The following is a 14104-nucleotide window of genomic DNA, read 5'->3' on the forward strand; positions in this document are numbered from 1 at the left end:
ATATATATATATATATATATATATATATATATATATATATATATATATATATATATATATATATATATATATCACGCATCAATGATCTGGCTTCTGGCAAAAAACAGAAATTCCACATTTTTTGAGATAGGAACTTGAAACTTCAATAGTAGAGTTCTCTGATACGCTGAACCTGATTTTTGTTAAAATTCTGTGACTTTTAGGGGTTCCCCTATTTTCTAAAATAAGCCAAATTTTCTCACGCTCGCAACTTATAATGGTTAAGACTAAACTTGATGAAACTTATATATTCAAAATCAGCATTAAAATGTGATTCTTTTGATGTAACTATTGGTGTCAAAATTCCGTTTTTAGAGTTTTGGTTACTATTGAGCAGGGTCGCTCCCTAGTACAAATTCGTTACCACGAATTGTTTGATTTCGGAGAACGTTTTTAATGGCTATTGCTGTCAGTCTAGAGTCCTGTCAGATTAGAGTTCTTCGTTAGTATTACCTCTTCTATTAATCCTAAAATATTCGAATAAAGACCAAAATCGTCAGAAGAATATGAACTCCAATAAACATGCATGCAGGTATGTGCTTCAAACTAAGTATATGAGTCGAAATACTTCTTAAAAAATAAATAATCACGTGTTTTTTATTTTTTATTTGATAGGTATAGATTGTGATTTAAATTCTCAGGGTTTCAAGCTGTGGCAGATTTCTAATAATTTTTTTTTAAAATCACTTTTTTACAGGAGAAGCAGTGATGTCTCGTGTTTTTTTTTCTTCTTCCGTCACAACCAGTAAGGCAGTAAAGCATCGTAGAGACATCTTTAAGTAAAGTTCAAATTAAATTACTATATCCAGTCTCAGTAGTATTGCTATAGGCACTACAGAACTAACAACCTTATTTTGGCTCTAAGAATTGTCTATATTTGGGTCATTGACTTACTTACATAACCATACTACAAGAGAAATACATCATTAGCATAATCCAGTCAGCATTTCATTTACATATTTCTGTCTAGGTATGATACACAGGTTAAATCTAATGACAGACGTAGGAATAAATTTTCTATTTGAGTTGAATGAAACCGGTTTACATTTTTATGGGAATCCTATATTCAGTAAACATAAAGTGGGATTTTAAAAATATTATATCAAAAGGCGCCGAGAAAAGACTTTTAATAGCATTGAAATAAATAAAAAATAAATAAAAAAATGAACAAAACAAAAAAACTAAATAAAAAAAATATGTCATTACAAATATTGTTCTTCTAAAACAAAAAAACAAAAAATGGGTAACATACGTATACCATTTTCATTTTGTATTTCAAAAATATCACAAGTGAATTTCTTTTGCTAGTGGCTTGAAAAAATCATCTTGTGATATTATATTTGAATGTGCACTTTCAAATTGTTTTGTACTCTGTTTTTCCCAAAGCTTGATGAAGATACGTTTCATTGAATCAAACATCTGGTTTTGAACACATTTGTTTTGCACAAAGCTCGGTAAAGATACACTTCTTCGAATCAAATATGTGGTATGCGAGGTTTGTGTAAATCCAAATGTGTGTACAATGTTTTGCCCAAAGCTCGACGAAGATACACTTCCGTTAATCCAAGGTGTGGTTCAAAGTGTTTTGTGCTGGGACAAAACACATACAAAAACACTTATACACACAAAAAGACAGACATGGGGGCAAGCGTACACCCGCCAAGACACATTGGTAGAGAGAGAGAGAGAGAGTGAGAGAGAGAGAGAGAGAGAGAAGAGAGAGAGAAACAAAGAGCCGCTCAGATTTACAGGTACAGAGAAAGGGAGAGAGAGAAAAAATACATAAAAACACATAGAATCAGACACACAAATAAACAAAGAGAAACAAGCAAACATCGGCTCAGACAGACAGGCACAGAAAGAGGGATTAAAACACTTTTAAACACACAGAGTTAGGCACAATAATACACAAAGATAAACAAGCAAACAGCCGCTCATACAAACAGGCACAGAGATTAGGTGAGACAAACACACATAAAAAACAAACAGATTCAGACAAATACACAAAGACAGGCACGGGGATAAGCAAACACCCACTCAAATACATAGTTAGAGAGAGAGAGAGAGAAAAAGAGAGAGAGAGAGAGAGAGAGACAAGCAAACGGCTACTCTGACACAAAGGTAAAGAGAGAAGGAGCTAAAACACATACAAACACACAGATTCAGTCACACAAACAGACAAAGACAGGCACGGGGAAAGCAAACCCATAAACAAACAAAGACAGACACAGGGACAAGCAAACAGCTACTCAGACACAGAGTCAGACAAACAAACACACAAAGAGAAACAAGCAAATGCCTGATCAGACACACAGGCACAGAGAGACGCAGATCCCATTGTTGTCTTTGTGTGTTTATGTGTTTTACTATGTGTATTTGTACGTATTTTTGTCTCTCTCTCTCTCTCTCTCTCTCTCTCTCTCTCTCTCTCTCTCTCTCTCTCTCTCTCTCTCTCTCTCTCTCTGTGCCTGTGTCTCTGACCAGGTGTTTGCTTGTCCCCGTTTCTTTCTTCGTATGTTGTGTGTCCGAATCTGTGTGTTTGTATGTGTTTCTCTCTCTCTCTCTCTCTCTCTCTCTCTCTTTCTCTCTCTCTCTCTCTCTATCTCCATCTGTATATCTGTGTCTGATTGTGTGTTTGCTTGGCCCCGTTTCTCTCTTTGTCTGTTTGTGAGTCTGAATCTGTGTTTTCGTATGTGTTTCTCTCTCTCTCTCTCTATCTCTATCTCTCTCTCTCTTTCTCTCTTTTTCTCTCTCTTTCTATCTATGCCTATGAGCCTGAGCGCTGTTTGCTTTTCTCTCTGTCCGTCTTTGTGTGTATTTGTGTCTGACTCTTGTGTTTTAGGTGATAGAATGTATTTATCTCTCTGTACCTGTGTGTATGACTCCGTTTTTGATTGTTTTTCTCACTGTACTTATGTTTTTGAGCGGTTGTTTACTTGACCACATGTCTTTCTTTGTATGTTTGTTTTTCTGACTCTCTGTGTTTGTAGCTATTCTTGTCTCACCCTCTCTCTTTCTCTCTATTTCACTCTCTCTCTCCCTCTGTGTCTCTCGCTAATTCTCTTTGTGCCTATTTGTCTGAATGGCTGTTTGCTTGTGTCTGTGTCAAATTTGATTCAAAGAAACGTATATTAGCGAGCCTTGTGCAAAACATAGTACAAAACCTTTTTGAATAATATATTTGATTCAAAGAAATGTATCTTCACTCGGCAAAACCAAGTACAAAATATTTTGAACCACATATTTGATTCAAAGAAGTGTATATTCATCGAGCTTCGGTGAATATAGCTTTGTGTTGAACAGAGTAAAACACATTATGAACTACTCAATTCAAGGAAGCGTATCCTCATCGAGCTTTGGGCAAAACAGAGTGCACATATATGATTTGCAAAAAGCTCACATATCACATATTTGATTCAAAGAAGTGTATCTTTATCGAGCTCTATACAAAACAAATGTGTGAAAAATCATACATTTGATTCAAAGAAGCGTATCTTCATTGATCTTTGTGTAAAACAGAGAATAAAACATTTTAAACGATACATTTGATTCAAAGAAGAATATCTTCATCGACCTTTGGGCGAAACACAGTACAAAACATGTTGAACCACGAATTTAGTTCAAAGAAGTGTATTTTCATCGAGTTTTGGTCAAAACAGAGCAGACGGGCATGATTTGCACAAAGCTCGCATTCCACGTTTTTGATTTAGAGAAGCGTATCTTCACTGAGCTTTATGCGAAACAGAGTATGAAACACTATGAACCACACATTTAATTCAAAGAAGCGTATCTTCATCGAGCTTTGGGCAAAACAGGACAAACACCTATGATTTGCAAAAAGCTCGCATATCACATATTTGACTCAAAGAAGCGTAACTTCATCTAGCTTTGTGCAAAACAGAGTATAAAAAATTTTGAACCACATATATGAATCAAAGAAGCGTATATTCATCGACCTTTGGTCAAAATAGAGTTCACACAAATGACTTGCACAAAGCGCTTATACACCATATTTGATTCAAAGAAGCATATCTTCATTGAGCTTTGTGCAAAACAGAGTACAAAACATTTTGAAAGTGCACATTCAAATATAATATCACAAGATGATTTTTTTCAAGCCAATAGTAAAAGAATTTCGCTTGTGATATTTTTGAAATATAAAATGAAAATGGTATACAGCAAAATCGAAAAACCTGAAGCCTGGCTTAATCTTTTAACAACAGACATATGTTGATTTAAATACTTACTATATAAACTTGTAGGTAGACAAACTCTTAGATAAATTTTAGGTCGACCCCATTTAATCGGAATAATTGCACCTTTCTTTTCATGTAGGACACAAGCGATTGTCTTCTAATTTACAATAGTGTACCACAGTGAACCCTGATAGGCTTAATTCTGTTCTTTGCAATGAGAAACAATTTTGATGATTTTTTGAATAGATGGAAATTGACTGGTGCTCTAAATCCATTGATATTCTGGAAAAGATATCAAATGAAACTTTAAAACAGTCAATCCTTCACATTCAACAACTAACTTCCCTAAGACTTCCCTTCTATCATTCGCCCTATACCCCTGAAATATTGGCTATCAAGGAGGCACACTCGTGCCTCTATAAAGAGGCGAACCACGACAATGTTAAGCGATCTTCGGTTCCAGTGGTCGCAGAGGGATGAGGAGGGATGCATTTCGTAGCCCGAGCTCCAACTAAGAAACCTGCCAAATTTCATCCCCCTCCGACTTTTCCTTCATGGGGAAAATCTGGCCGAAAGTTTCGACCCACCAACTCCAGCCCCCCTTTAACGTTGTCCGATCGGGCTGAAATTCACAAGTTAAGGTCCCCTAAGGCCCAGGAGCTTATCCGCAAAATTTCAGCTCGATCCGATAACTCCTTCCCTGTTTTCCAGAAACCACGCATAGCCACTTAATTTTCATATTCTTTTTTTTTCCTCGACGCCTACAGGTCACAGCCGACATCGGATCTGGGTGTACGAAGACTCATTCGATGCGGAATTCTCCGAGTAAGTTTCCTTGAAAGTTTCGTAGGAAAATCTTAACCCCCCAAAAGTTTCGACCCCCCAACCCCACCCCACCCCCCTTTAACGTTGTCCGATCGGGCTGAAATTTACAAGTTAAGGTCCCCTACGGCCCAGGAGCTTATCCGCGAAATTTCAGCTCGATCCGATAACTCCTTCTCTGTTTTCCAGAAACCACGCATTAGCCACAATTAACCCATTTCTCCATAAGAGCCCATGTTAATTTGAAGTTTTTAAAAGTTGTTTAAAAGTTATATTTACAGACATGCAGGTGGTTAGCTCGGTCGGTAGAGCGTGGGACTTTTATTCCTTGGATCAAAGTGTTCAAGTCCCCTATCGGGCGGTTTTTTTTCACAAAATATGAGAAAAACTTCGTTTTCTTAAAGAGTTAAAGAGGCTGCGTCCCAAAGTCGAACCTTAAAACGTACAGGAATGTACGAAGGTGTACGAAGACTCATTCGACGCGGAATTCTCCGAGTAATTTTCCTGGAAAGTTTCTTTGGGAAATCTTAACCCCCCCGATTTTCTAGCTTAGAAAAACCCATTTCCCAATAAGAGCCCATGTTAATTTTTGAAATTCTTAAAAGTTGCGAATATCAACATTCAAGTACATCAAAATAATCAGCTTTGCACGGCGAGAATGACTGCAAGCATCATAAAAATCCAGCTCCATTCCAGAAAAAAAGAAACATTTCGGTCATTCTATCTAATTTTTTTTCTATTTTATACAATGATTTAAAAGCGGGGGGGGGGGGGGTTGGGGGGGGGGCGGCAGCCACCCAACTTCCTCTCCTAATTCCTGTACGAGGAGTACAGGAATTATTAAATTACATCCACCATGGATTGTAGAAAAACGTACAGAAATAATATGAAAAAAACTTCGTTTTCTTAAAGAGTTAAAGAGGCTGCGTCCCAAAGTCGAACCTTAAAACTTACAGGAATTAGGAGAGGCAGAAGGGGGGCTCCCGCCCCCCAAACCCCCCGCTTTTAAAGACTTTTTTACAGGTTTTTTGTTGTGGGGGGCTGCCGCCCCCCTAACCCCCTGATCTTGGCTTTGGAAAGGCCTTTTTTAATTAACAAAAAAAATGAAATGAATGAATAATAGAATAACTTCGAAAAATGTTAAACACAATAGGACAGGAGAACCATTGCGCCGAAACTAGTATTTAGTAACAATGAAGTCCCCCCCACAACAAAAAAACCTGTACAAAAGAGTCTTTAAAAGCGGGGGGTTTGGGGGGCGGCAGCCCCCCTTCTGCCTCTCCTAATTCCTGTACGTTTTAAGGTTCGACTTTGGGACGCAGCCTTTTTAACTCTTTAAGAAAACGAAGTTTTTTTTCATATTATTTCTGTTACAATGAGACAACTGTGTATTACCATCTGAAAATATTTAAATGAGATCATAATATTAATGACATTTTGCAACACGCAAATACCTACGCTGAAATACCGTAAAAAAATTCACACTGTCTGAGAGATTTCCTCACTTTCGTGCGCCCAATCTGTGAGTACGCCTGACCTCCTTAGCCTCCTAGTATCTCCAAGGAAGCATTGGAGAGAATAGAGGCAGTCCAAAAGAGATGTTCAGCAATTGTCTTTAACGAGGATTAATTGCCTTTTGTTTCCCCTCTTCGCACTACCAAACCAGTATCCCTTGAGGAAAGACGAACAAAAATCCTGACCTTTCGCCAAGGGTTCCCTCTATAACCTCCAGACAAATCCACATTTTCTTAGTAATTTGATTATTACAGCTCTGACTTACCAAATTTTGATTATGAGTAGTTTGAAACAATTATATATAAGCCTAAAAAGTGTCAATAAACTCAAGCAATGCAGTAACATTCATATAGAGCAGAATGTGTCTTATGATTGTACATAAATCACTTTAATGTGACATACATTACATGCCATATCAATTATCTAAAAAAAGCTGTCACCGAAAAACTCTAATTTGCTACCATGCCTGTGTGTTTGACTGTTTTTGCCTGCCTGTGTGTTTGACTGTTTTTGCCTGTGTTTTTGACTTTGTGTAGTCGTGTGTGTTTGTATGTTATTTTTCCTACTAAAACTTTTGAAATAGGAAAAGAGCCTTTAGTCACATTCTTTACCATGTGCAATCATAAAATAGTCTGATTACTATGAATAGTCCCAAGCATAAGAATGTCACTAAAGAATCTGTATTGTGATATAGATTTACCTTATTTTTCAAAATTGGCATATAAGTTTCTTAAGCAATGTAATAAATTACATATGAGTTCATAATATGTCCCATAATAGCAACTAAAGATTTATAATAGTTCTGTATTGATAAATTTTGATTATCAATAGTATCAAACAATGACGTGTCGGCTAAAAAAGTGTAAATCATTTCAAGTAAAATATAGGAAATTGCATATAGTTGCAGAATATGCCTTATAATTGTACCTAAATCGCTTTAGTGCGACATTTAAGCTGTCTCAATTATCTAAGAATTGTAACTGGCAACTCTGCTCTACTAAAATGATGCTCCTTCCGCGAATGAGGGCTCAGAAAAGGGAAGGGGAATTCAAATATTAGACAGTATTTAAATAAAATATAGGATTGCCAAAACATTTTTGTCTCGGAATATAGGTTCATTCAAAAAGGCCTGAAAATTTTCCCTTGTAAACTTCAAACTTGTATCCATAAACTATAGGGTCAAAAGGATAGAAAAAAAAATTTGAAAAATTACTTCATCATAAAAAAGTGCCTAAAGCTTTTTCCTGATTACCTAGAACTTGTAATACCCTGTTCAGCCAAGCTAATTGACTTTTAGTGCTTTTGATGATTCTCTACTAAAAAATTAGAGATTCAGGAGGTAGGAAAATGGGGCTTTGATTTTTAAAAGAGTTCTGTTGCTAAACCTTTTAAGAAGAAGAAACGTTCGGCATGTGATAACTATTGGATAATTATTCTCCTGTCAGATGACAGCAAGATATTTTTCTGGACTATTTTCAACAGAATGTAGCGGCAAATTAAAGAAGTTTTTAAAAACGAGCAACAAAGTTTCTGTCCTAATATATTGTGCCGTGATTTAAAGATTGTAATCAGCGTATTACTTGAAGAAACCAATGAATGTTAAGTGCACATATTACTCGTCTTTATGGGATTTCGAAAAAATTTGACTTAGTCATTTTGTCGTCAACACTCTTTACTTTAAGCATTGACTTTGTCATAAAGACTTACAACTTTCGTAGATAAATTGGACTCAATCCTGAGCGTTTGATCCACGACATGACGGTGGTCTTGCAAATGATTCAGCTATCCAATCAAACTTTCGAGAAGATATGCAGAGAAACATAGATGTGCTAGCAAAAAAAGTCTCCCTCAATGAATTACAGATCCATACCAACAGGAAAAAAAACTTGTTTAACTCAGTGGTTAAAAACTTGGCAGCAGGTCCGTGTGTTGGGGATTTCGAGCCTGAAGAAAATAACAAATTTTGGTACCTTGGCAGTGCTTGAATGCAAGACGGAAATTGTGACAAGGAGTTAATATCACAAGTTGTTGACGCAGGAGCAGCGTCTTCCAAGCTAAATAATTTATGGAAGGACTCAATATACTCTCAAAAGCTTAAATTTTGATTTTTGAATGGTAATGTTCTTTTCATTCTCCTATGCAATTATGAATCATAGAGCAGATGAAAAACAGCAAAAAAAAAGAAGACTGAATGAGTTTAAACACAATTGTCTGAGAAAAATACTAGTAGTGCATTGAACTAAAAAAAAAACATCTAAGGAACGGATTAGAACCTAGACTAATATGTGGTGTTTGAAACCGCCTGGTCTACACAGAAGTATTAGGCATCGTACAACCCTTGGGTGGTCACTTGAGAAGGAGGCTATAGGGTTATAAAGGTCAAAAGAGGAGTTCCTGTCGCTATCCCGGTACCGAGGGAAGTGGTGGTTACCAGTTTCTGCTTTATGCACCTCAAGACAGAGGAGGAGCTGAGTCTTAGAAAGTAAGTCTCCGATCGGCTTGAATTTGACATTAATAATTTTCTTGGCCAGGTAAATCCCTATTCAGAAATCAAATTTAATACTAATTTTGGCTGTGATCCTAAAAATGAGCCTAGATGCTACTTCGTCTCTGCTAGACCCGTAACTTACAGGGCAAATATTTAGGGCCAGGTAGATCTCAAAGAAGACAAAAATATTTGGAAGACTGGTTATCAAACAGTTCGTGGTAATGAACTGTAGTAAGGAGCGACCCGGATCAATAGTAACCAAAACTCTAAAAAATGGAAGTTTTTTAAATTTTTAAGAAGTCGAGTTAAGAGAAAGAGTCAAACTTTAGCGTAAAGAGCGAGGCGTTGAGGACGAAAAGCCCCTTTCATATACGGAGTAATTTCTGTTCGTTTTAAGTTTTAATGTCGCTCCTTATTTTCATTTAAAAAACTTGTTTTTTTTTTGTTTAATCTCACAATAAGATAAGTTGAACTTATTCCTGCCCGCTTACAAATATACAAAAATAGACTGGAATGAGGGGAAAAATAAAGAAAAAATCTACTTCTGAACAATAACAAATACAATATTAATATAAGCAAAATACATCGAGCTCTACATATTTTACGACATCCAAAAGGTCGGTAACTATTTAAAAAAAAAAAAATATATATTCATACTAAACATCAGGAAACTTAGTAAACCCTCAATTTGTTGGTCTTATATAGTGAATCCCAAAGTAGTAAGATATAGCGCATGGAGCACAGCAAGGGGACAATACAAGTTAGCGAGTACGCACTTGCTGTGTAACTAGAATTCAACGCAGCCAGTTTGGTTTAGCTGGCGTTGAAACAGCCTTTACGTGTTTTACTGTCTATACACAATATCTAGATAAAAAATGAAGTGACATAGTTCAGTGAAGTAGACCAAATAATTGTTTTACTTACAACTACAGTAGATAAATAAGACATGACGTAACAGAGGAATTTTAAACAAGAAACTGGGTGTTTCTGAACCCCTGTTGAATATAAATTTCAGGCTTGTTGAGGAGGAAAACAAAATACATTTTATATATTTTCTACTTTTTTAGTTTTAATAATTACAAAATTAATAAAACTTTCAGGAATTGATATCAGTTTTTTTTAGTGTTATGAGAAATTAAACGCTAACTTGTAATAACGATTGTATTCAGTAGAGTGCGAATTGTGTTTGGGACTTTAGAAAGCATGGGGTATGTCACCCTAATCCTTTTGGTTTCTGGGTGTTTTGAGCCTGACTTGGTTATTTATTGTAATATCTGTTCGTTTTGAGTTTCATATATTTATTGATGGTGATTTTAGGTAGTTTCGCGTTGAAGAATTATTTGACTTTATTTTATGCTCATCTTTGGTTGAATGTAGTTTCTTACTTTTCTTCGAAAACTACTTTTGGGGAGAGTTCTTAAAATTAATTGCAATCAATGGCAGTACTCCATTAAACCCTAGTATCTTGTGTTGGGTCATGCCAATTTTGGATTCACAATAATATTATCAATTCGGCTGGCCGTCTTACCATCGTTTGAGTATTTGTCAACTTATGGGCCTTTTTGTAACCGAATACTGTATTGGTTGTAACAAGATAGCTATTTGTAACAGATTATATTACGTTTGCTATTTTCATATCCTGTGCCAAATTTGCCTAGGCAATGATACCATGTATCTTTATTCCTACCAACCTAGGCATTAAAATCCCCTAACAAAAACACCGCATCCTATCTATTATATACCCCTAACCAACCTGGGTGTTCCACACACAAAAAATACTCCAATACGGAGGCAGCCCATAGTCATCCCTCAGCTAAGCAGAAGTTTCTTTCCCCAAAAAAGACCATCAAAACATACAAACCCAGAAGAATTAAGCATTAATCAAAATATAATGCAATGCAATGTCTTTAACTAGGGTATAAATTCCATGAATGGCAAAACTCCTCAAGCTCATTCTGCCATGTATTTTCCAGTTATAGTTATGGCAAGACAAATTCGCGAAAAGTTTACCCTGACACTGCTATGAGACCAAGAATTTCAATTTTTCATTTTTCCCATTCAGCGTTTTCAATGCACATTTAAAATTTCAATTCTTGACCAGAAATACTGGAAAAAAAATTGCAAATATTACTACTAATAATTAACAATCAAACTATGTCATTAATACGGAGCTTAATTTATTTTAAGGGAACGTTTTTCAGAACGAAGTGTTCAAATGAAAGCGAAGAGTGAGGTTAAAACCTATGACACGCAGAAATACCTGTTGAATCAAAAGAAATGTTGAATCGACATTGAAACCAACAGAAATTACAACTAATGAATAAATGAAATGCAAAACGAACGCAAATTAAAATAAAAATCCCATCAAATATACAGATAACAGATACTGCTATAGTTGAAGAAATGAATCTTGAACTGCAATGTAATAAGCACTTTGCTGACAACGATATGAATTCTAAGCAGTATAATTAATCTTCTAAAAGGTTGCAGTGTTATTTCATTTTATTGACAGTGATATTCAGTTTGACAAGCTAAGTTTTAATCTGTCAAAAAATTAACAGCAAAAACAAAAATAAAAGCCATCAAATTGGTCAAGACAATGAGAAAAACTAATAAAAGCAGACTGATTGTCCAATATTTAATAATATGATTTCTTAGAAGTCTCAATAATTTCCGATTTTTCAATTTTATATTTTCGAAAGAAATTGTCAGAGAAATTGTCTACAAATTGTTTTAGGTATCAACGCGACTGACCGTGTTTCAAATATTAACCTGTACGAAAAAGTAGTTCTGTTCCTTTTTCTATGGGTATAATGAGAGAAATGTCAAATTGGATAGTATAGGTTGTAGGGATGAAAGATGATACATTGCCAAAGATTGTAAGGAAAGATTTGAGGTAAATTCAAACAAATTGGGAATAAAAAGGGAGAATTTGAATAAATTCGGATGGAAGAGGAGAATGCTTAGCTATGTCAGACTCTGGTGGCTTGGCTACTTAGTGCTGCGGTGAGCTATTAGTAGTAGTATAATAGCCAAAAACAAAATTTTTAAGTTTTTTTTTACTTTTCAGAAAGTGCGAATGATGCATTGGACCTCAGGAGGCTTAGGATTCGGTGGTCCTACTCCTATTTGTGGTAATTTCTGTTTGTTTGAAGTTTTGCTTATTGATTTTAATTTCTGCTTTGTTTTAGGATCCATTTATATCAACATCAAATATCATTATGTTTGAAATAGTTCTCCATTTTAGTTCCAATTCATTTTTGGTTCTATTTTTTTATTGAAGGTGATTGAAAATTGAAAAAAATTGAAATAAAATAGTTAAAGCTGAAAACCCAAAGCCTAAGCTGAAGAAGAAGAATGCTCTTTCGGCATCTATATTAAATTACATCATTCTTTTAAATAGAGGGCGCTGTTTTAAGAACACTTCGCAAAAGAGAAAAATAAGATAGGGTTCTTAATATTCAAAGATGCGAAATATGGTTTAATTTTCAAAGGGATTAAAGTTTTAAAATGGAACCGGATCTCATCGCACAATGTAAGGGCATTATGCTTTCTTTTTATCTCAGTAAGGGTTAGGCTAATTGATACAAGTTACTTCCAGTCAGGGGCGTTACTTGCTATGGGGCAACTGTCCTCTCCAGATCCAAGCTTGCCCTTCCACTCTAGACCTCAGTTTGCTCCCCAGCTGAAATTCAGTTTCTGTGAAAAATTATCTCAAAATTAAGATAAGCTTGCTTAATTCAATTATCCAGAGAAGTAGTCAGATTTCTTTAGTAGGCCTATACCTTTGCCTTTATGGTAGCCTAATATATTACTCATTTTTCTGTTTTCACTGTCATTGTCACTTGATTTGGGAAAATTTGCTCCAACTTATGTCCCCCTCTAGGATTTTGATGAAATTACGCCACTGCTTCCAGTAAGACTTAGGAATCACTTGGCCCATGTAGGCAAATTTGGTCCTCCCAAGCTCATTGGCAAGGATTGCATGATTCAGTTATGCTTTTACCTCTAAATGCTAATTAGTCTATTTTTTGAAATTTGGTAAAAAGAAAGCCTAGGCCCCTATGTTTACAGTAGCAATTTTGGTAAATGTATGACTGTTCATGTCATTGACTTACCAATAAAGTGAATATACCACTGAATGTCTTTTACTTTGCTCCTTATGAATATAATGGTAAAATTTTAGTTAATTGACTTCTTGCTATCTTGGAAAGGGTTTAGGTTAGGAAAATGAAACTTTCAGGGTTAGGTCTACAGGCTAAAGTGTGTCCTGGGAAGGTATTTTAAATTACCTACCTCCACTCCTTCTACCTCTAGAGGGCCCTGAAATTCACCTACATGACAGGTCTATATCTATTGAAATTTTGACAAAACAACATTTTACCTTAATTTTCAGTTACTTGTTGCTTTTTCTCTGCCTTTAGTTCTGAAAATGCAATTCTTGTTATTTGAGTAGAATTCTGAGCCATATCAATGTTTTTTTTTTTCAAAATTTAGGAAATGTATTTGCATATCTTTAAGACCTTATGAAACTGATCTGAGCAAAGTTATGAAGCTGAAAACAATTTAGTTGTACTTCAATTAAGCAGAAGATCTATTTTGCAAGGTTTCACATTTATAACACACATACTTTTAAAGGTCATCAAAGGTCAGGGCCCTGTAGAGGGAGAAGGAGTAGAGGTAGTTGCTTCAAAATACCTTCCTAGGACATAGGCTACTTTAGTCTGTAGATTCATCCCTGAAAGTCTCATTTTCCTAACCTAAACCCTTTCTGAGATAGCAAGAAGTCAATTAACTAGAATTTTACCATAATTACTTCTATTGTAAATTTAAGCACTTTTTGACCTAACCTAAACTAGCCTTATTATAAATAATTTTGGCATTGAGAAAATGTAGTATTAGTTAGTCAAAATGACTAAGAAAATAGTAGGCTAAGAAAATGTAGTATTATTTTATGATCAATACTATAGAAAATGACAATAGAGAATGATCAATAACTCATACTTTAATAGAACATTTGTCATTTTTAAGAGTTCAAAAAGTG

The 14104-nt window shown here is 35.3% G+C and overlaps 1 protein-coding gene across 2 annotated transcripts in view; it reads left to right on the forward strand.

The window, feature by feature from the left end:
• The first annotated feature begins 12464 nt into the window (after positions 1 to 12464).
• Positions 12465 to 14104, forward strand: part of LOC136041926 (utrophin-like) — a 427919-nt gene continuing 426279 nt past the window's right edge. For both annotated transcript variants that reach the window (XM_065726724.1, XM_065726734.1), the window contains exon 1: positions 12465 to 12595. In XM_065726724.1, coding sequence (XP_065582796.1) covers positions 12571 to 12595 — 25 coding nt within the window. In that variant the 5' untranslated portion in view covers positions 12465 to 12570. The remainder of the gene's footprint in view (positions 12596 to 14104) is intronic.

Source organism: Artemia franciscana, chromosome 2 (genome assembly GCF_032884065.1).
Source record: "Artemia franciscana chromosome 2, ASM3288406v1, whole genome shotgun sequence".
Lineage (NCBI taxonomy): Eukaryota > Metazoa > Arthropoda > Branchiopoda > Anostraca > Artemiidae > Artemia > Artemia franciscana.